Source organism: Budorcas taxicolor, chromosome 1 (assembly GCF_023091745.1).
Source record: "Budorcas taxicolor isolate Tak-1 chromosome 1, Takin1.1, whole genome shotgun sequence".
Classification (NCBI taxonomy): Eukaryota; Metazoa; Chordata; class Mammalia; order Artiodactyla; family Bovidae; genus Budorcas; species Budorcas taxicolor.
The window spans coordinates 71,005,349-71,028,987 of record NC_068910.1 but is presented as its reverse complement, the minus strand read 5'-3'; the positions used below and the strand labels follow the sequence as shown (position 1 = coordinate 71,028,987).

Genomic DNA, 23,639 nt, shown 5'->3' with positions numbered 1-23,639 from the left:
ACACACACACACACACACATATGTATGTATATAGATGCCACATTTTCTTTATCCATTCAGCTGTTGATGGACATTCAGGCTGTTCTCAAGTCTCGGTTCAGTTCAGTAAAGTTCAGTTGCTCAGTCATGTCCGACTCTTTGCGACCCCATGAATCGCAGCACGCCAGGCCTCCCTGTCCATCACCAACTCCTGGAGTTCACTCAGACTCACGTCCATCGAGTCAGTGATGCCATCCAGCCATCTCATCCTCTGTCGTCCCCTTCTCCTCCTGCCCCCAGTTCCTCCCAGCATCAGAGTCTTTTCCAATGAGTCAACTCTTCGCATGAGGTGGCCAAAGTACTGGAGCTTCAGCTTTAGCATCATTCCTTCCAAAGAACACCTAGGGCTGATCTCCTTCAGAATGGACTGGTTGGATCTCCTTGCAGTTCAAGGGACTCTCAAGAGTCTTCTCCAACACCACAGTTCAAACGCATCAATTCTTTGGCCTCAGCTTTCTTCACAGTCCAACTCTCACATCCATACATGACCACTGGAAAAACCATAGCCTTGACTAGATGGACCTTTGTTGGCAAAGTAATGTCTCTGCTTTTGAATATACTATCTAGGTTGGTCATAACTTTCCTTCCAAGGAGTAAGCGTCTTTTAATTTCATGGCTGCAATCACCATCTGCAGTGATTTTGGAGCCCCCCAAAATAAAGTCTGACACTGTTTCCACTGTTTCCCCATCTATTTCCCATGAAGTGATGGGATCAGATGCCATGATCTTAGTTTTCTGAATGTTGAGCTTTAAACCAACTTTTTCACTCTCCACTTTCACTTTCATCAAGAGGCTTTTTAGTTCCTCTTCACTTTCTGCCATAAGGGTGGTGTCATCTGCATATCTGAGGTTATTGATATTTCTGCTTGCAATCTTGAGTCCAGCTTGTGCTTCTTCCAGTCCAGCGTTTCTCATGATGTACTCTGCATATGCATTAAATAAGCAAGGTGACAATATACTGCCTTGACGTACTCCTTTTCCTGTTTGGAATCAGTCTTTTGTTCCATGTCCAGTTCTAACTGTTGCTTCCTGACCTGCATACAAGTTTAAGCTATCATAAACAGTGCTGCTATGAACATAAAGGTCCATCTATCAAAGCTATGGTTTCTCCAGTAGTCATGTATGGATGTGAGGGTTGGACTGTGAAGAAAGCTGAGTGCCAAAGAATTGATGCTTTTGAACTGTGGTGTTGGAGAAGACTCTTGAGAGTCCCTTGGACTGCAAGGAGATCCAACCAGTCCATCCTAAAGGAAATCATCCTGAATATTCATAGGAAAGGCTGATGCTGAAGGTGAAACTCCAATCCTTCGGCTACCTGATGGGAAGACCTGATTAATTTGAAAAGACCCTGATGCTGGGAAAGATTGAAGGCAGGAGAAGAAGGGGATGACAGAGGATGAGATGGTTGGAAGGCATCACCAACTCAATGAATGTGAGTTTGAATAAACTCCGGGAGTTGATGATTGACAGGGAACCCTGGTGTGCTGCAGTCCTTGCGGTCCCAAAGAGTTGGACACGACAGAGTCACTGAATTGAACTAAACTGAACTGCACCAATTTACATTTGTACCAACAGTGTAGGAGGTTTCTTTTTCTCCATACCCCCTCCAGCATTTGATATTTGTAGACTTTTTAATAACGGCCATTCTGATTGGTATGAGATGGTAATTCATTGTATAATATGAATTTCAAAGAGCTCAGCATGCATATAAGGTCCTTGAGATTGTAAGCATATTTGTATATCTTCTGTGCAAATAATGATCTGTGATTTAAATCAGTTTTTATATAGGGTCCATAACACATAAAATAGCTAAGAACTGATTTAACCTGATTCACTTTGCTCTGTGCACAGTTTATTCCCCTTTCCAGCACCTGTGACTACAGACTCTCATCTTCCAGATGTTTTGACATGGTTACACCTCTACAGCTGTTCCCACTGATTTCCCCATGGCCAGCTAGCACTTATTCTGGGTCCAGAGTAGCTCTTGTCACAGGCAGGAGAGTTTCAGTTTCCTCACCTCCCACATTCAGCTATAATTTCCTAGGTTGACCTGAGATGTGATTTGCCAGGCTTTTCTGTTAGCTCAGCACTCCTGATTGCTACCTAATAATGTCTTTGGGTCCCACTGGAACAATCACGTGTGTTTGATGATTGAAAGCTCCCTCATTCCCTGGCATCATTGCATTTGGCCTCTGTGTCTGCATGCCAGTCTTCACTGAACTCCTGATATTCCTGTGCCAGGTCCTGTGTTCCTTTTTACAAGCACTGCTACTTCATCTTGACTCAGTAATAGCAGTGATGATGCCAAATATCAAAAGCAAGACTGAGGTCCTTACATATGCTAGGCAATATACTTAAGGTTTTATATGTGTTGCCTCATTTCTTTCTGACAACCACTTTATATGATATACATTTTTGACAAGGATCTTCATTTTAATCTGCCTGCAATGTGGGAGACCTGGGTTTGATCCCTGGGTTGGGAAGATCCCCTGGAGAAGGGAAAGGCTACCCACTCCAGTATTCTGGCCTGGAGAATTCCATGGACTGTATAGTCCATGGGGTCACAAAGAGTCAGACACGAGTGAGTGACCTTCACTCACACCCTTTTTGAGCAACCACTGTAGGGCAGATATTTTGCTCTGCTGTCCATATATTAAACACAATATTTACAGACATACAAAGTGGATATTTTTATCCTCAATTTGTAGAAGAAGGAATTGAGAAAAAAGAGGCTAAGTGGGTAAGTTTACACAGAAAACAAACTGATTAAATCTCAGGGTCTACCTTCCCAGTTCACGATATTTTTTTTTTAGTAGCTCAGTTGTGTCCAACACTTTGTGACCCCATAAACAGCAGCACACCAGGCTTCCCTGTCCTTCACTATCTCTCAGTGTTTCCTCAAACTCTTGTCCATTGAGTCGGTGATGCCATCCAACCATCTCATCCTCTGTCATCCCCTTCTCCTCCTGCCCTCCATCTTTCCCCACATTAGGGTCTTTTCCAATGAGTCAGTTCTTTGCATCAGATGGCCAAAGTATTGGAGCTTCAGCTTCAGATCAGTCCTTCTAATGAATATTCAGGACTGACTTCCTTTAGGATTGACTGGTTTGATCTCCTTGCAAACCAAGGGACTCTCAAGAGTCTTCTGCAGCACCGCAGTTCGAAAGCATCATTTCTTTGGCACTCTGTCTTCTTTGCAATAAGGAGTTCATGATCTGAACCACAGTCAGCACTCAGTCTTGTTTTTGCTGACTGTATAGACCTTCTCCATCTTCAGCTGCAAAGAATATAATCAATCTTATTTTGATATTGACCTTCAGATGATGTCCATGTTTGCTATGACCAGTGCATTCTTTTGGCAAAATTCTGTTAGCCTTAGCCCTGCTTCACGTTGTACTCCAAGCCCAGATTTACCTGTTACTTATCTCTTGACTTCCTACTTTTGAATTCCTGCCCCCTATGAAGAAAAGGACGTCTTTTTTTTTTTGGTGTTTGTTCTAGAAGGTCATGTATGTCTGCATAGAACTGTACAACTTCAGCTTTTTCAGCATTAGTGGTTGGGGCATAGACTTGGATTACTATATTGAATGGCTTGCCTTGGCAATGAACAGAGATTATTCTGTCATTTTTGAGACTGCACCTAAGTACTGCATTTTGGAATTTTTTGCTGACTATGAGGGCTACTCCATTTCTTTTAAGGGATTCTTACCCACAGTAGTAGATATAATGGTCATCAGAATTAAATTTGCCCCTTCTTGTCCATTTTAGTTCACTGATCCCTAAAATGCCAATGATCACTCTTGCCATCTCCCGTTTGACCACTTTCAATTTGCCTTGATTCATGGACTTAACATTTCAGGTTCCTATGCAATATTGTACTCATTTCATATGCTAGCAAAGTAATGCTCAAAATTCTCCAAGCTAGACGTCAACAATAAATGAACTAAGAACTTCCAGATGTTCAAGCTGGATTTAGAAAAGGCAGAGGAACCAGAGATCAAATTGCCAACATGTGTTGGATTATAGAAGAAGCAAGAGAATTGCAGAAAAACATCTACTTCTGCTTCATTGACTACTCTAAAGTCTTTCACTGTGTGGATCACAGCAAACTGTGGAAAATTATTTAAGAGATAGGAATACCAGACCACCTACCTGCCTTCTGAGAAATCTGTATGCAGGTTAAGAATCAACAGTTACAATCAGACATGGAACAACAAACTGGTTCCAAACTGAGAAAAGAGTATGTCAATGCTATATATTGTCATCTTGCTTATTGAACTTATATGCAGAGTACATCATTCAAAATGGCAGGCTGCATGAAACACAAGCTGGAATCAAGATTTCTGGGAGAAATATCAGTAATCTCAAATATTCAGATAACACCACTCTTATGATAGAAAGTGAAGAGGAACTAAAAAGAGCCTCTTGATGAAGGTGAAAGAGGAGAGTAGTTTTGTTGTTAAAACTTAAAAGTCAGCATTCAAAAGATGATCATGGCATCTGGTCCCATCACTTCATGGCAAATAGATGGGGAAACAATGGAAACAGTGAGAGACTATTTTCTTTGGCTCCAAAATCACTGCAGATGGTGACTGCAGCCATGAAATTAAAAGACGCTTGCTCCATGGAAGAAAAGCTATGACCAATCTAGACAGCATATTAAAAAGTAAAGACATTACTTTGCCAGCAAAGGTCCATCTAGTCAAAGCTATGGTTTTTCCAGTAGTCATGTCTGGATGTGAGATTTGGACTATAAAGAAAACTGAGCACTGTAGAATTGATGCTTTTGAACTGTGGCATTGGGGAAGACTCTTAAGAGTCTCTTGGAAAGCAAGGAGATCAAATCAGTCAATCCTAAAGGAAATCAGTCTTGAATATTCATTGGAAGGACTGATGCTAAAGCTAAAGCTCCAATACTTTGGCCACCTGATGTGAAGAGCTGACTCATTAGGAAAGACTCTATTGCTGGGAAAGATTGAAGGTGGGAGGAGAAGGGGACGACAGAGGATGAGATGGTTCGATGGCATCACCGACTCAACGGACACGAGTTTGAGCAAGTTCCAGGAGATGGTGAAGGACAGGGAAGACTGGTGTGCTGCAGTCCATGGGGTCACAAAGAACTGGACACAATTGAGGGAATGAACAACACCCTCCTTTATGGTCTAACTCTCACATATGTAGATGCTTAATGTCAAAACCATAGGTTTGACTATATGGACCTTTGTCAGCAAAGTGATGTCCTGGTCTCTTCATAAGACCCCTGACTCACTCTTCCACTAGAACCTATGACCTCAGTAGATGAGTCTAGTCCCAGTTCTCATTTCTGTCTTATTGAATTGTGTCTGGATATGATATTCATGCAGGGGTGAATGACTATAGTACTTGATCATAGATTGTGTGTGTTCTTTGGGTACTTTGATGTTCATTTGTTCACTTATCCACTCGTCTACTATTTATTGGGTGCTCATTTTACGTTCAGTGTTGTGCAAGTACTAGGGAATTGAGACCAGAAAAGCACAGCTTGGAGACAGACATACAACCCACTATGATGGGCTAACAACAGCCGTAATGAAGGAGAGAGGCCTGAATTTGTGAGTTGGGGTGATAGTCAGGAGCTAGTGCTTGAACTGGGTCATAAAGGATGGCCCAGAGGAGGCACTTCAGTCAGAGGCAAGAAAATCTGGGAGGAGCAGATGGCGAGCTCAGGGAGTCACAGTGAGTTCAGGGAGTGCTGGGATGGAAGCAGGAGATGAGAGAGGTGGCGCAGGAGGTTCCAAAGGGATCGCTACGGACCCTGCATATCCTGCTCAACAGTGAGGATTCAAATGAACGTGGATGAAGCCTGCCATTCCTCTGCTGTATACTGATAGAATTTATATTGGTAGGCAGTAGAAACCACATTTTATAATTTCAGAGAGATATCTCCTGTACTAAGTTGCGTGCTACGTCATTTCAGTTGTGTCTGACTCTGCAACCATATGGACTGTAGCCGGCCAGGCTCCTGTGTCCATGGGGATTCTCCAGGCAAAAATACTGAAGTGGGTTGCCATGCCCTCCTCCAGGGGGTCTTCCCGACCCAGGGATCAAACCCATATCTCTTATGTCTCCTGCACTGGCAGGTGTGTCCTTTACCACTAGCATTACCTAAGTTAATATTACTTGTATAATGGAGTCCTGATTGCTGAGTGGAGATTTATAATCTCCTCATATGTACTCATTTAGCAAAAACTCAAAGAGATAACAGTATAACATACCCTATCATGTTTAAAATATTCTTTAATTTTTTCTCTCTTTCTGGTCAGCCTGAAGCACTGAAAGGTATTTAGCTTGAGAGACCTGTCTGAAAGGCTTCCTGATTCTAAACGATGTGTGGATTGTCAGGGGTTAGTGCACATTGCAAGTACCTCCTGCTCGAGAAATTTACCTCCTGTGACGAATTTGATCTTCTCTCATACATGCAATCTGCTGACTTGCTTCTTTACATTATTTCTGATTACAGTTTTGGAAATAGCTTAGAAAGTAAATTACTCAAAGAAAGGACCAAGGGACTTATGTTTCCTAATCAAACCTGATGGGCTTCCCTGGTGGCTCAGTGGTAAAGAATCCATCTGCAAATTCAGGAGATACATGTTCAATCCCTAGATTGGGAAGATCTCCTGTAGAATGGCAACCCACTCTAGTATTCTTGCCTAGGAAATCCCGTGGGCAGAGGAGTCTGGCAGGCTACAGGCCATGGGGTCGCAAAGAGTCTAAACAACAACAACAAAAACAGAGAGACTAAACAAGAACAGATCAAATCTGATGGCTGCAAGGTCTTGTTGTATTAGGTATTCATTGAAAGAAACATCTGCATGTTCTCACTTTTGCATGTTTTAGTTTGTTTTAAAGTGCCCTCAGTGCAAGTCTTTCAACAGGCCAGGGCATCACTCTCTATCTGATTTCCCATCTTCTCTGCAGGTGCCTAAACCCTGGCAAAGGCAGCAGAAGACATCGTGACTCAGGAGACAAAAGAAAACATGAACTCTAGCTTTCAACTGCATCTCCCCTTGTACCCCAGCTGTGCAGCCTGAGAATGGGGAATTTATTCTTTGGAGTAAACGAATGTAAAATGCTGTTTTGCTTTCAATGTGGTCCCTCCTCTTCGAGCTCATTATTTCTTTACACATATCTAAATATACAACTCAAATACAAAAAAAAAAAAAGGTGCTTGGGGTGCTCCAGAGTGTTTGATCCCAAACTGTAATGTGGTCTCATGACTCTTCTTGCGCTGGAATGAGATAAAAGGAAACAAGCTGTTTTGTTGTTACAGATCAAGGTGGTCTGAATGGCGATTCAGGACATAACCATGATCACTATGGGGAAAGGAGAGGCTGTGTGATCTTTTCCTATTAGGCACAGTATGTCAGATTTGTGTAACTGTCAGAAAGGGTATTTCATTTCATGCCCAATTGTGATTTCTTTGTTGCTGTTGTTGCTGTTGCCAGTTTTAAATTCCTGGCATCACCCTCAGTAAAACCAATGAGGACCGTTGTGAGCAGTCCTTTCCAATGGTAAGAGAATAGCTCATATTTCAGATTCTTATTATGTCCCTGTCCTGTTCTCCCTAAGAATTAACTTCACTCGTTATCCTCACAATTACTGATGTGAGATAGAAGGTGTTATTTCCATTTTACAGATGAGAAAACTGAGACACAGGGAGTTGAAGTAACTTACCCAGGTTATATTGCTCATATGCGATAGTGGAGCTGGAATTTAAACCCAAATAACCTCGCCAGGAATAGAGCGATGCAAGAAAGGTGCCCAGGGCACAGCATTTAAGGAAGCATTCCTTCTCAGTCTTCTGCATGTGCAGGATTCAAATCTGAGAGTGAGTGCCTCCTCAGATCGTGTGTCCAAGGCACTTTGCTGCTTGCCACACTTCAGTCTCAGCCTTATAAATAACCTTGGTTTGGAGCCTGGGTAGCCTGTTAACCTTCATACCTCCTGTCTCTCTGGTCCTGACCCTTATGGATTAGGGTCAGACTTCAGAAAAGAAGTAGATAGAAGAGCCTGTAGGTGCTCAAGAGACCAGCAGAGATAAAGCCCAATGTAGGTATCTTTCTTTAGATATCTCCCTTCCTCTTGACTGGGCATTCTTTTCTTGCACTGTGCTCCCTGCCATTCTTCTCTGTTAAGGCTTTGTCTCACCCCAACCTTCTCCAGTGCAGAAAGGAATAAAGATACTCCACTTGAGAGGTAAATCTCTGATCCCATAAAGCATTAGAACAGCATCACAGCATATGTATCCTCAGTCAGACTCGCCTGCCCCCAAATACCTTATTTCCTCTTGTCAAATCCAGACACACTCCGAGGTGTGTGTTGGGGTCAGAGATAATCCAAGAATACATATCTAGAAGGCATCTCAAGATCTTAGAACAGGATCTAGTGAAGAGAAATTAAATTGTCTCTGAGAAAAGGGAAGGGTGCCCAGGGTAAGGTAATAGTGAGAACTCACCTCCCTAAACCCTGTACTCTTGAAAATCCTTCAGTACATGGCGTAGGTTTCGAAAGGTACCAGATTTTTCAGTTCGCTGACAGTTGGTGAAATAATCAGTGTATCATTAGAACAAAGAGCTCTTTCTGTTCAGTCCTATAGAACCCACGACTTAGGGGAACCACTGGGACTAGAGGCTGAGAACAGGGAAACTATCTCTAATTCTCTTCAGTGATGGACTAACCTACCTCATGACTCAACAGGCCATAGAATAAGCATCTGTGAGTTATTATGAATACATGTGGAGGGCCAGAAGCAGCTGGGGCCTGAGTTGCAGTAAAGGAAGGTGCATGTTATAATCTGGTAGCTTTTGAAAATTTCTCACCACCATACTGGAAAGCTCCTGGTAGTTCTTCTACACAAATTTTTACCAGTGAATTCCCAGCAGATGGGTTGATGATGACATCTCCTCTCTTACAAACATCATGCCAGCAGAGCCAAATGGGAAGGACCTCACCAAATGACATCATGCCAAAAGAGCCAAATGGGAGAAGGAAATGGCAACCCACTCCAATATTCCTGCCTGGAGAATCCCAGGGACGGAGGAGCCTGGTAGGCTACAGTCCATGGGGTCGCAAAGAGTCTGACAAGACTGAGCGACTTCACTTCACTTCACCATGTGGACAAGTCCAGAAGCACTAAGCCAAAGGAAGAGCTGAACGGTAAACAAGTGTCACTTGCCTCTTTGATCAGATTCATAAATCTGGGCCCAAGGCGCCATGGCTTGTGTCGGTGGCACTGTAGGGAGCTGACAGTCAGCTGGGAAGCCCGGTGGGAGGCAATGGCCACCATGTATACAGCATCATACATCAGAGCAGCTTCAGTCTGTGGAGGAAAACACAAGCCACATCTTCAATTCCACCTTTGTTTATATCCCTCTTTACCTGCAGAATCACTCTGCCCATTTCCTTATCTCCTATTTGTCTGATCTCAACAGCCATTTATTCTCCAGCTGAACATCTTTCCTTCTCCCATAGCTATTTTTCTCTAAAATAATACCTTTGTATCCCAGAGTAAATTGTAGTCATGGCTCTGCTTCAAGTTATTTAAAAAAAAAAAGAAAAGAAAAAAATCAACTTGAATCAGCCACAGAAGACCTGATTCAGGGAACTGGTATGTTTGGAGTGTCTTTTGTTAAACCCGGTGTTAAGATCAACTATCAATACATTGAGTTAGAAGCTCAATATTTCAATATCAGATTTGGTCTCTCAGTGTTTACCTATCTCCTGTCTATTTACTTGATTATATTTGCTCACAGAGAGTGCTGTGAGCAAAATTAACATGTGATTTCTAGATAAAGATACTGATATTGGGCACTTCCATTGATTAGAGTCAAGAAGGTTGTAGTCATAGAATGAAATTCAATAGCAGATTTGAAGAGACCCTTAGAAGAACAGACCTCTGCAGCTTGCTCAGAAAACATGTGTTCTTGTTAGCACTTGCTTTCCTGATAGACATTGGAACTAGCCATTCCTTTGGGGCCAGGGGGTTGGCTATGTCATTCTTCTACTCATGAGATTTCTCTCATTTGCAGAATTTCACATAATACTCTCAGTATTTTCTGAAGTACTACCCTGTGTTTTTTTTTTTTAAGGATAACATCATATAATACCTTTGCATTTTACTTGAGGATTTTCACAGCAACTTCAAGTAGACTAGTTCATTTGAAATTCTCAACAACCCCACAAAATAAACAGAACAGATGAATCAAGCTATTATTAATTAGGAAACTGACCTCCAGGCAGTATATTGATTTGTGTAGGGTCATAGAGATAATCAGTAATTTGTATAGTTAAACCAATAATATAGGTCACAGAATGAAGACTATGTGTAGTTTTCCAAAATAAGATGATTTATTCAGCATATATTTATTCAACATTTATTGAACATGTCTTGATGGAGGTAGAAAGAGAAAATAAGGGGAATTGCATCTTGTATTCTATCAGTCTTTGAGTCCAGAGAATATGTCTACTTTGAATACTTATTATTCTGGGCAATCTCTATCACTGCATTTTTCATATAATATATTAATCTTTTTATATCTCTTTCTCAATAAAAGTGCTCAACTTCATTTTTTAGTGGCTAGCACAGTTCTTGACACATGAAAGTTGTTTAAAAAATGTTAGATGATAGAATTAATGTTATTTCATGCTTAAAATAAAATAATTTTTTGTGAAAACTGTATAATTCCAAGGTTTTATGATGTATTTCTAAGATTAATTGCTTCACTCACACTTAATACGAGTGATATGTAGAAACCATGATGGTGATAATTGTTAAAGCTTAAAAATATTCTGATCATTTCAGTTCAAGGCTGATATAATCAACTATACAGATCAGAAAACTGAAGTTCAGGGAAATTAAGTGACTAGTCTAAGGCCTATCTATTGACACAATGGGACTTTTAAAAAGGCAGTCTATCTTAATAGATGACATTTATAGAGCACAACAAAGATCCATCTAGTCAAGGCTATGGTTTTTCCAGTGGTCATGCATGGATGTGAGAGTTGGACTGTGAAGAAAGCTGAGTGCCGAAGAATTGATGCTTTTGAACTGTGGTGTTGGAGAAGACTCTTGAGAGTCCCTTGGACTGCAAGGAGATACAATCAGTCCATTCTGAAGGAGACCAGTCCTGGGTGTTCTTTGGAAGGAATGATGCTAAACCTGAAACTCCAGTACTTTGGCCACCTCATGCGAAGAGTTGACTCATTGGAAAAGACTCTGATGCTGGGAGGGATTGGAGGCAGGAGGAGAAGGGGACGACCGACGATGAGATGGCTGGATGGCATCACCGACTCAATGGACATGAGTTTAAGTGAACTCCAGGAGTTGGTGATGGACAGGGAGGCCTGGCGTGCTGCAGTTCATGGGGTCTAAAAGAGTCGGACACGACTGAGCAACTGAACTGAACTGAACTATATGTCAGGGCTTCCCAAGTGGTTCAGCAGTAAAGAATATCCCTGTAATGCAGGAGACATAGGAGATATGGGTTTGATTCCTGGGTTGGGAAGATCCCCTAAAGGAAGAAATGACAGCCCATTCCAGTATTCTTGCTGGGAAAACCCCATGGACAGAGGAGCCTGGCAGGTTAGCTACAATCTGTAGGGTCACAAAGAGTTGGACACAACTGAGCATTCACATACATTGGTTTATATATCAGGAACTCTTCCAAATATTTTGGAGTCATTGTGTCTTCACCATAATTTCTACTCCTTTATGGATGAAGAATTGACACAGTTAAACGTTGTCCCCAAACTAGTGATGAGAAAGCTAAGATTCAAACACAGGAAGTTGGTGCTAGAGTTTATGGTCTCAACCACAAAGCTGAGTTGCATCTAAACCAAGTATTTGTATGGTGATTTAATGATTATAAATAATATGTCAACATGATCAATATCTATTGGCGATTAACTACATTCTAGACACTAGGGACATAACAGAAGCAGAATATATTAAGAAGAAGTGGCAAGAATACACAGAACTGTGCAAAAAAGAACTTCATGACCAAGATAAATTATGATGATGTGATCACTCACCTAGAGCCAGACATTCTAGAATATGAAGTCAAGTGGGCCTTAGGAAGCATCACTATGAACAAAGCTAGTGGAGGTGATAGAATCCCAGTTTAGCTATTTCAAATCCTGAAAGATGATGCTGTGAAAGTGCTGCACTCAATATGCCAGCCAGTTTGGAAAACTCAGCAGTGGCCACAGGACTGGAAAAGATCAGTGTTCATTCCAATCCCAAAGAAAGGCAATGCCAAAGAATGCTCCAACTACTGCACAATTGCACTCATCTCACATGCTAGTAAAGTAACGCTCAAAATTCTCCAAGCCAGGCTTCAGCAATATGTGAACTGCGAACTTCCAGATGTTCAAGCTGGTTTTAGAAAAGGCAGAGGAACCAGAGATCAAATTGCCAACATCTGCTGGATCATCGAAAAAGCAAGAGAATTCCAGAAAAACATCTATCTGCTTTATTGACTATGCCAAAGCCTTTGACTGTGTGGATCACAATAAACTGTGGAAAATTCTGAAAGAGATGGGAATACCAGACCACCTGACCTGCCTCTTGAGAAACCTGTATACAGGTCAGGAAGCAACAGTTAGAACTGGACATGGAATGACAGACTGGATCCAAATAGGAAAAGGAGTACGTCAAGGCTGTATATTGTCACCCTGCTTATTTAATGTATATGCAGAGTACATCATGAGAAACGCTGGACTGGAAGAAACACAAGCTGGAATCAAGATTGCAAGCAGAAATATCAATAACCTCAGATATGCAGATGACACCACCCTTACGGCAGAAAGTGAAGAGGAACTAAAGAGCCTCTTGATGAATGTGAAAGAGGAGAGTGAAAAACTTGGCTTAAAGCTCAACATTCAGAAAATGAAGATCATGGCATCCAGTCCCATCACTTCATGGGAAATAGATGGGGAAACAGTGAAAACAGTGGCTGACTTTATTTTTTGGGGCTCCAAAATCACTGCAGATGGTGATTGCAGCCATGAAATTAAAAGAAGCTTGCTCCTTGGAAGGAAAGTTATGACCAACCTAGACAGCATATTGAAAAGCAGAGACATTACTTTGCCAACAAAGGTCCATCTAGTCAAGGCTATGGTTTTTCCAGTGGTCATGTATGGATGTGAAAGTTGGACTATAAAGAAATCTGAGCACAGAAGAATTGATGCTTTTGAACTGTGTTGTTGAAGAAGACTTTTGAGAGTCCCTTGGACTGCTAGGAGATCCAAACAATCCATCCTAAAGGAGATCAGTCTTGGGTGTTCATTGGAAGGACTGATGTTGAAGCTGAAACTCCAATACTTTGGCCTTCCTGATGCGAAGAGCTGACTCATTTGAAAAGACCCTGATGCTGGGAAAGATTGAGGGCAGGAGGAGAAGGGGACGAGAGAGGATGAGATGGTTGGGGCATCACTGACTCGATGGACATTGGTTTGGGTGAACTCCGGGAGTTGGTAATGGACAGGGAGGCCTGGCGTGCTGTAATTCATGGGGTCACAAAGAGTCGGACACGACTGAATGACTGACTAAACTGAACTGAAACATTATAAGCATTTTACATGTTATCTTCTTTAATTACTGAAATTAAACCTTTAAAGTAGTTATTTTCCCCATTTTGAAAATGAAGAGTGAAAGTGTTAGTTGCTTAATCATGCCCGACTCTTTGTCACCCCATTTACTGCAGTCCACCAAGCTCCTCTGTCCATGGACTTCTCCATGTTAGAAGACTGGAGTGGGCGAAAAAAAAAAAAAAAAGACTGGAATGGGTAGCCATTTCCTTCTCCAGGAGATCTTTCAGACCCAAGGATCAAGCCCATGTCTTCTGCACTGGCAGGCAGATTCTTACTGTTTGAGCCACCAGGAAAACCCAAGTATAGACAGAGAAATTGAAGCTTGAATGTACCAGAAATAATTTTAATAATAAGTTGCTTAAAGTTATAAAGCCAGTAAGGGAAGGAGCAAGGATTTCATCCTGGGATGAATGCTGAGTTCAGAGCATATGTTCTCAACTACCATGGTATGGGGATTTGGGACTTTTGAGCCTTGGAATGTACCTTTTTAAAATATACATTTGTATGTATATTCACTAATTAGCTGATTGATGATTGATTTGATAGAGAAGTGTGAGGAGAGGAATTCCAAAGGTCTAACTTTTCTATACACTCAACAGTGACTAGTATTTCAACTTTCTTTGTCAAGGTTGTCTCTATACTGAGCTAAGTAATAAGAAGATTCAAAACTATAGGCCAGATTGGTGCTTTCCAAATTCAAAGAAAATCATTTATTCTAAAGCTATGCTTCCCTTTTTATACAATGTTTTCTTAGACTGAGGAGACATTTAAGTACTTTATAGCACTAATAAACTGCCAGTGAATTTCCTCCCCTTTACAGTTTTATAGTAGAGGCCTGCTTACCAAACAGCAACTCTCAAGCCATTTTAAGTAAATATATACAAAGAAATGGCCAGTGTTTCAAATTTTAGTCTTCCAAATGTGTTTGTTTTCACATTCTATTTACACATAAAGCTTAGAAGACACCACATGCTCAGTGTCTCTAAGAGAATATTTTTATAGCACATGGATCACAAAAGAGGCACATTGAAAGTGGGCTTCTTTCCAGTGCACAATATTTTGGTGATTATAATGATGTGCAATAAAGGATTAACTCAGAGGACTTAGGGTGCTCAAACCCTTCCAATTCCAAAGAAAGGACTAACCAGTCTTTGACTGACTTCTGGGAGATTACGTCTTTAGAACATTCTGCCTAATCGGAGTGTCTTTGCATCAGTGGGGTCATGGGTAATGCAAATAGTTTATGCTAACAGTGTGACTCATGGTGATTGCCTATTTTTGTTCACTTGGTGCTCTGGAACTTGTCATATCAGTTTGACCTCGGGAGTGACTGGAGACTAACTCAGGCCAGATGGGTAGGTGCTCTGTGCCTACGTGAATGACCCCCCATAAAATTCCTGGACACTGAGGCTCAGATGAGCTTCCCTGGTTGGCAACAGTTCATATATTTTGTCACACATCTTTGCTGAGAGAATAAAACATTGTCAGTGCAGACTTGGTCTCTGTGACTTTTGTTGATTTTAATCTGTACCCTTTTGCTGTAATAAATTGTAACTATGAATATAACACCTTTTCTGATTTCTGAGTCCTCCTAAATGAAAGTGAAAGTCACTCAATTGTGTCCAACTCTTTGTGACCCCATGGAATATATACAGTCCATGGAATTCTCCAGGCCAGAATACTAGAGTGGGTAGCCTTTCCCTTCTCCAGGGGATCTTCCCAACCCAGGGACTGAACCCAGGTCTCCCACTTTGCTGGTAGATTCTTTACCATCTGAGTCACCAGGGAAGCTCTTGGGGACCCCAATAAAGTGGCCTTGGGGACCCCAATACAAACCAATGAGATGTTATGTCACTTTAGGGATGAGAGCCTGAGACAGCCTTATGGAGTCTCCACATTTTGCTCCCTGCCTGCTATGTTGCTGTTGTTGGAAAAACCTAGAGGAGATCAGGGTGCTGAAGGGAGACCCAGTCTTTGGAGAGCAAATATGTGAAATGCATGGATTTTCCATCTTCTCTCCAAATTTGGAAACATTCACATTACCCTGATATGGATAAACAAGTCGTTTCTCTCGGAGGGAAATGCTTTCAAATAGTACCTCATCCCCCTCATTTCCTAGTTTCCTCTATTAAAATGTTAATATCTCACCCACACATAGAGCTAACAGCAATTTGCCTCTTAGTATGAATTAGCTGGTTTCCTTCTTTTCTGAGACATGCCCCTAGAAACAAGGAGGATTCTGATAAGCGTGAGAAGGCTCGTGTTTTGGCTACAAGATCCTTGAAAGGGAACACAGGGTAGTGGGGTGGATGCTTCTGAGGGAGCCAAAGTGCTAGGAGAGTCGGTGAGCACTCAGAAAGTAGGGAAGAGCAACTTGCAAGTGAGCTTGCGTTTGTAAGAAGATTGTGGAAGGTAGCAAAGATACCACCTTGTATTCATTATCTAGAAATTCAGTAATTAAGAGAGCAGCTCTAGTGAAATCTGGCACAGAAGTTGGCATACTGAGAATCTCAATGAGTATATGCCAGCTTTTGAGAAAGACAGGAATAGGGAAAAGATGACTTATGCAGAGTTGGAAAACAGAACTGGGTGATGCCATTGGTCATACAGCTCACACAGATCCCAGGGAACAGGCCATCTTGGACTAGACTTGCAAACAGAAGAAGGTGTGTCTTTGTAGACAATTGGACCCTGACTTGAATAAGATAGAATCTCTCTTTCAGAAAGCCTTTTGTTCTTCTTTCATTGAATACAAATTGGCAAAACAGCAGGTACCATTACGTAAATTCAAGACTATGTCCTAAAGGCTTTGTGTATGTTACCTAATTGAATCTGTAAAGTATTATTATACAGAATGCAGATGAGCTAGGAAGTTCAGAGAGGCTACACAATTTAGGATATTTAGTTATTCAGGGACATAGGAAGGACTAAACTAGGCTTTTTTAATCTAGAAAGATCTTGCTTTCTCTATGGAATCCCACTGCCTGTTGTATCACAAGGGTAGACACGAGGGCAGTAGACAGTCAGGGTGACACTCAAGTTGGGGACTCAAAGTTGTCTTCTCTATGGCTCATCATTACAGGAAATAGTTACATGTGAGATAAGGGTACTGACTTAACTTCACATTGTGAATGCATTTGAAGAACTGGGAAGGCAGATGACAGATCAATACTTTCTTGTTTCCATGGCTCTATGCCATATTGAATCGCACAGAATTTTGGTTTACAATCAGAGAAGAATCCATCTGAGAATGGGCCGCTCCATTACCAAAGCCTATCCTCGAAACCCAATAGATTGAATTAGTTCGAGAGAGAAATTTAAACGTAGAGAAAAGAAATGAAGTACATTTTACAAAATCGCTCTATTTAGTTAACTAACACTTCAGTTGATAAAACACTTTTTTAAAATCTCAAGGTGTTTTTAAATAATGAGTTTCACTATTTTTGTACTCCTGACTCAGTTTTAGAAAAGGCAGAGGAACCAGAGATCAAATTGTCAACATCCGCTGGATCATGGACAAAGCAAGAGAGTTCTAGAAAAACATCTATTTTTGCTTTATTGACTATGCCAAAGCCTTTGACTGTGTGGATCACAATAAACTGTGGAAAATTCTGAAAGAGATGGGAATACCAGACCACCGGACCTGCCTCTTGAGAAACCTGTATCCAGGTCAGGAAGCAACAGTTATAACTGGACATGGAATGACAGACTGGTTCCAAATAGGAAAAGGAGTACGTCAAGGCTGTATATTGTCACCCTGCTTATTTAACTTCTATGCAGAGTACATCATGAGAAATGCTGGACTGGAAGAAACACAAGCTGGAATCAAGATTGCCGGGAGAAATATCAATAACCTCAGATATGCAGATGACACCACCCTTATGGCAGAAAGTGAAGAGGAGCTAAAAAGCCTCTTGATGAAAATGAAAGAGGAGAGTGAAAAAGTTGGCTTAAAGCTCAACATTCAGAAAACGAAGATCATGGCATCCAGTCCCATCACTTCATGGGAAATAGATGGGGAAACAGTAGAAACAGTGTCAGACTTTATTTTGGGGGGCTCCAAAATCACTGCATATGGTGACCGCAGCCATGAAATTAGAAGACGCTTGCTCCTTGGAAGAAAAGTTATGACCAACCTAGATAGTATATTCAAAAGCAGAGACATTACTTTGCCGACTAAGTCCATCTAATCAAGGCTATGGTTTTTCCTGTGGTCATGTATGGATGTGAGAGTTGGACTGTGAAGAAGGCTGAGCACCGAAGAAATGATGCATTTGAACTGTGGTGTTGGAGAAGACTCTTGAGGGTCCCTTGGACTGCAAGGAGATCCAACCAGTCCATTCTGAAGGAGATCAACCCTGGGATTTCTTTGGAAGGAATGATGCTAAAGCTGAAGCTCCAGTACTTTGGCCACCTCATGCGAAGAGTTGACTCATTGGAAAAGACTCTGATGCTGGGAGAGATTGGGGGCAGGAGGAGAAGGGGATGACCCAGGATGAGATGGCTGGATGGCACCACCGACTCGATGGACGTGAGTCTGAGTGAACTCTGGGAGATTGTGATGGACAGGGAGGCCTGGCGTGCTGTGATTCATGGGGTTGCAAAGAGTCGGACATGACTGAGCAACTGAACTGAACTAACTCAGTTAACAGTTTTCTTAATTAACTCAATTTTGACCCTGTTTTTAATGTCAATTTTTTTTATTATTAATATATATATTTCTTACATCTGAAGTCAAAATTCTTGGACTTACATATTTTCAGGTTTGAATGTGTTCTGACATAATAATATGCTTTGAAGATATTTTTAGTGTATAATATTCTAAGAAATTCTTAATTGTTAAAACATTGAAAAGTAGATAAGTAGATGGAATGTCAAAATACATAGTTTTTAAAAAAATCCTATATTTTATGTTCATAAGGGCATCTTTGCATGTACGTGGCACACACAAAGATAAAGGGCTACAGAGAGATTCACTTTGGAGAACAGTGAGGAAATGGCATGCAATTTTGGAGAAAGCAAGTCCATTAAAAGAGTATTACTTAATTATTGACAGTGGTTAGTGTATGTCTAATTTTTGAAATAATATTATTACTTTAGAATAATCTCTGTTTTTATTAATCATGCCCATTTCTCATTTATAGATGCTCTCTTTGGACTTTTGCAGTATTATCTCAGGGCTATGTGAATATTTTTCCTTTAATATCTTGAGTCTTAGTAGACCTCAGTTCATACATAGTAGACCTCAATTATTAGTACATTAATTCTTTTATTAAATACATGTTTATTGAAGCTCTGTTTTGTGCCAGCCTTTCCCTAGTGTTGAGAATATACCAAAATATGAAAAGAAAAAATTTCCAGCTTCATGGAGTTTATATTCTTGTAGGTGATGGCACCAAACAAACAAATCTGAATAAGACATATTGGCATAAGGGCTACAAAGAAAAGTATAACAGGTTAGCGGAGGGAGAATAAGAGGAAGAGAGGGTTCTAGACTAGGTAGCAGGTTTATAGAAGGTGTCTTCAGTGATGTAACCTTTGAGCAAACATGAATAGGGAAAAATTCCAAGCACTGGAAGCAGCAAATGCTAGAGATGCAAGAATGAAGTAAGTCTGAAAGAGAAAAAAAATCTTTCATATTAGCTCAAAATGTGGAATCTAGAAAAATGGTAAAGATGAACCTATTTGCAAAGCAGAAACATAGATACAGACATAGAGAACAAACATATGGACACTAAGTGGGGAAGGGTGCTGCGGGATAACTTGGGAGATTGAGACTGACGTATGTACACTATTGATACTGTGGATAAACCATGACTAATGAGAACCTACTGTATAGCACAGGGAACTCGACTCATTGCTCTGTGGTAATCTGAATGGGAAGGAAATCCAGAAAAAGGGGGATATATGTAGATGTATGCTGGACTTACTCACCTCACACGCTAGTAGAGCAATGAGCAAAATTCTCCAAGCCAGGCTTCAGCAGTACATGAACTGTGAACCTCCAGATGTTTAGGCTGGTTTTAGAAAAGGCAGAGGAACCAGAGATCAAATTGTCAACATCTGCTGGAGTATCGAGAAAGCAAGAATGTTCCAGAAAAACATCTATTTCTGCTTTATTGACTATGCCAAAGCCTTTGACTCTGTAGATCACAATAAACTGTGGAAAATTCTGAAAGAGATGGGAATACCAAACCACCTGACCTGCCTCTTGAGAAACCTGTATCCAGGTCAGGAAGCAACAGTTAGAACTGGATGTGGAAAAACAGACTGATTCCAAATAGGAAAAGGAGTATGTCAAGGCTGTAGACTGTCACCCTGCTTATTTAACTTCTATGCAGAGAACATCATGAAAATGCTGGGTTGGATGAAGCACAAGCTGGAATCAAGATTGCCAGGAGGAATATCAATAACCTCAGATATGCTGATGATACCACCCTTATGGCAGAAAGCAAAGAACTAAAGAGCTTCTTGATGAAAGTGAAAGAGGAGAGTGAAAAAGTTGGCTTAAAACTCAACATTCAGAAAGCTAAGATCATGGCATCCAGCCCCATCACTTCATGGCAAATTGATGGGGAAACAGTGGAAACAGTGACAGACCTTATTTTCTGGGGCTCCAAAATCACTGCAGATGATAATTGCAGCCATGAAATTAAAAGAAGCTTGCTCCTTGGAAGAAAAGTTATGACCAACTTAGATAGCATATTAAAAAGCAGAGACATTACTTTGCCAACAAAGGTCCATCTAGCCGAGGTTATGGTTTTTCCAGTGGTCATGTATGGGTATGAGAGTTGGACTATAAAGAAAGCTGAGCGCCGAAGAATTGATGCTTTTGAACTGTGGTGTTGGAGAAGACTCTTGAGAGTTCCTTGGACTGCAAGGAGATCCAACCAGTCCATCCTAAAGGAGATCAGTCCTGGGTGTTCATTGGAATGACTGATGTTGAGTCTAAAACTCCAATCCTTTGGCCACCTGATGTGAAGAGCAGACTCATTTGAAAAGACCCTGATGCTGGGAAAGATTGAAAGTGGGAGGAAAAGGGCACGACAGAGGATGAGATAGTTGGATGGCATCACTGACTCAATGGACATGAGTTTGGGTGGACTCTGGGAGTTGGTGATGGACAGGGAGGCCTGGCTTGCTGCAGTCCATGGGGTCACAGAGAGTTGGACATGACTGAGTGACTGAACTGACTGATGCCTGACTCACACCAAAAAAATAACACAACACTGTAAAGCAACTATACTCCAATAAAAATTTAGAAAAAAAATAATGAATGAAATATGGACCTGAAATATATAGACACAGTGGAATTGAAACTAAAGGAGTTTTTATCTTTAAGGTAGAGAAGAAGGAGTTTGAGTTCAGAGGCTATTTGAGAACAAAGACTTGATAACACTGGGCCTGGTCTTGGGGACTTGGGGTGTGCTTTCTTGACTCAACCATCGGTCCATCAGATGCCCTTATTTTTGGTGGTGTTGTTCAGTTGCTAAGTCATGTCCAACTCTTTGCAACCCCATGGACTGCAGCATGCCAGGTTTCCCTGTCCTTCAATATCTCATAGAGTTTGCTGAAGCTGATGTCCATCAAGTCGGTGATAGGCTATCCAATCATCTCATCCTCTTTCACCCCTTTCTCCTCTTGTCCTCCATCTTTCCCAGCATCAGTCTTTTCCAATGAGTCAGCTCTTTGCATCAGGTGGCCACAGTATTGGAGTTTCAGCTTCAGCATCAGTCTTTCCAGTGAATATTTAGAGTTGATTTCCCTTATTATTCTGGAGAAGGAAATGGCAACCCATTCCAGTACTCTTTCCTGGAAAATTCCATGGATGAAGGAGCCTGGTAGGCTACAGTCCATGGGGTTGCAAAGAGTCGGACACGACTGAGCAACTTCACTTCCCTTATTATACTTGCCCTGTAAGCTTCCTGTGACTGTTTCTCTACTCCCAAATTAGCTAAAAGGAAACAGTGAACTGCAAAATGGACTCTTTGGAAAAATACAGGTCAACATTATGCTTCACAGCATCAGTGGCAAGGCTCTATCTGCGTAACCGTGGGATCTGCCTTCTAGTGGCCAACTGAGAATTACCACTGTTTTTCACCAATAATGTCATAATCTAACATAGTTGCTCTACCCACTTTTATAGCAACCTGCTGAGCCACCTTCCGTTCTAATAAATCCCTATTTTCCTTTATAGTTTATAATAATAACAACAACAACAATGTTAGTAACAGTGACTCCTCTGGTTGGATGAGAAGACTACAGTGAACTCTAGACAGTCTGTCATCCTTGGGGACTTGGGGCTGCCATGCTTCCTGTCCACAGGACTGGTGAGCCTGACTGGGTGAGAATGGTATTGTTCTTTCTGCCTTATTCAGCGCTTTGTCTCATCTCAGTCAATATGCACAAACTCTTCTGTCAGCTCAGTATAATTGAAGACAATGGACAATTTTTTTAAATAAATTAAGACATACTTGTGATGAATAATTAATGTCTGGCATGAATTCACATCTGTATTAAGGTAGGTCCAAGCTCTAACTCTTTCAGTGGTGCTCAAGGAACACAGGTAAAAATGACTCACAATCTCATGCTGTGATAGAGATCTTGTTTGAGAAGTAGGGGTAGAAGGTGGACAGAAGATTTTGAACCATATGTGAACACATTGGAATACAACTCCAGGAGGAAAGATATACCAGCAGCTTTTTTTTTTTTTTTTTTAACTCTCTCTCTCTCCTTCCCTCCCTCCCTTTCTCTCTCTTTATCTTTCATTTCAAAAGTCTAGCATTTCCTTGGATATTTTCTACTTTCTATTCAAAGCAATGTTTCAAGTCATCCCAAGGCTCCTTTGTACCAAAATGCTTTCCATCATTATCTCTCAGATCACTTTGTATATTTTAAGAGTTATTTCAGGTTTGAACAAAAGACAGGGACCTTAAACACGGAATCATCCAGAACCACTTAATTCATTCATTTCTTCTTCTTTTTTTTTCATTTGTACCTTGTTCAAAAAAGATAGAAAAAGAAGAGAAATCCCAAGTTTATTTATCTGTGAGATGATGCCTTTCAGTTATCGGTAAATTGCATCTTAAAAGCAAGAGAGTTTCTCCAGATGATGGGAACAGAGAATGAAATACTATGCCAATTTAAAATGCTATTACCTGCCCGCATTCCCAATATCTTTTCCCTTGGATGACACTGTTCTGACATAGAGATCTTTTTTTTTTATTTCCTGCAATTTTCTTCCATCACACAGGGAGCTTCATTAGAGAAATAAAGCTAGGGTAGGTGCATTTGACAACAAGAGACAAATGATGTTAGTGAGCAGCTCTCTGATGAGGCAGTTTGCAATTTATGTGTTCAGCAGAGTACCTCTCTCTCCGTTGGAGGCAGGCTTGGCATCTGCTTTGAGAGCGACATATGGCTGGTGTAAAGCACCGTCAGTGCCTGCAAAGGTGCGCCTTCCTGCACTCAGGACAAGAAGAGTGTGAACACTCCAACCATATGGAAATTTGGATTTTTCCACATGCGCTTCTGCTTGCTGAGATGCGGCAGAAGCAAGGAGAGCAAACTGGTTCTGAAGAACCTTTACAGGCAGCTTGTTCCTCCTCTTTCCCTCCCTCCTTCCCAAGGCCACATTCCCAGGAGGTAACCCGTTTTCCACTTCCCCTTGCTTTGGTTTATGCTTTGCCACCATTTAGCTGACAGTGGTGACTGTCTCGCATTTACCTTTTTATGTGAGGCCATTACTGTCAGGAGGTTGAAAAGAACAGTTTTTGACAGTTGCCATGCACAAGCTTTCAAAATCCATAAAAATCCTTCCTCCTCCTCTCATACAAGTCTAGGCACAGGTTATAACACGTTTCTCTTGCAGGACAGAAAGCATGCTATGTGTGTTCTAAGTCGTTTCAGTAGTGTCCGACTCATTGTAACCCACAGGACTGTAGCCCGCCAGGCTCCTCTGTCCACAGAAT

At 41.2% G+C, this 23,639-nt stretch overlaps 1 protein-coding gene across 1 annotated transcript in view; it reads right to left on the bottom strand.

Moving 5' to 3' along the window:
• Positions 1 to 23,639, bottom strand: part of GRIK1 (glutamate ionotropic receptor kainate type subunit 1) — a 465,170-nt gene that overhangs the window by 102,600 nt on the left and 338,931 nt on the right. Inside the window, exon 7 of the mRNA XM_052636330.1 lies at positions 9,254 to 9,397. Within this exon, the coding sequence (XP_052492290.1) occupies positions 9,254 to 9,397 (144 nt within the window). The remainder of the gene's footprint in view (positions 1 to 9,253; positions 9,398 to 23,639) is intronic.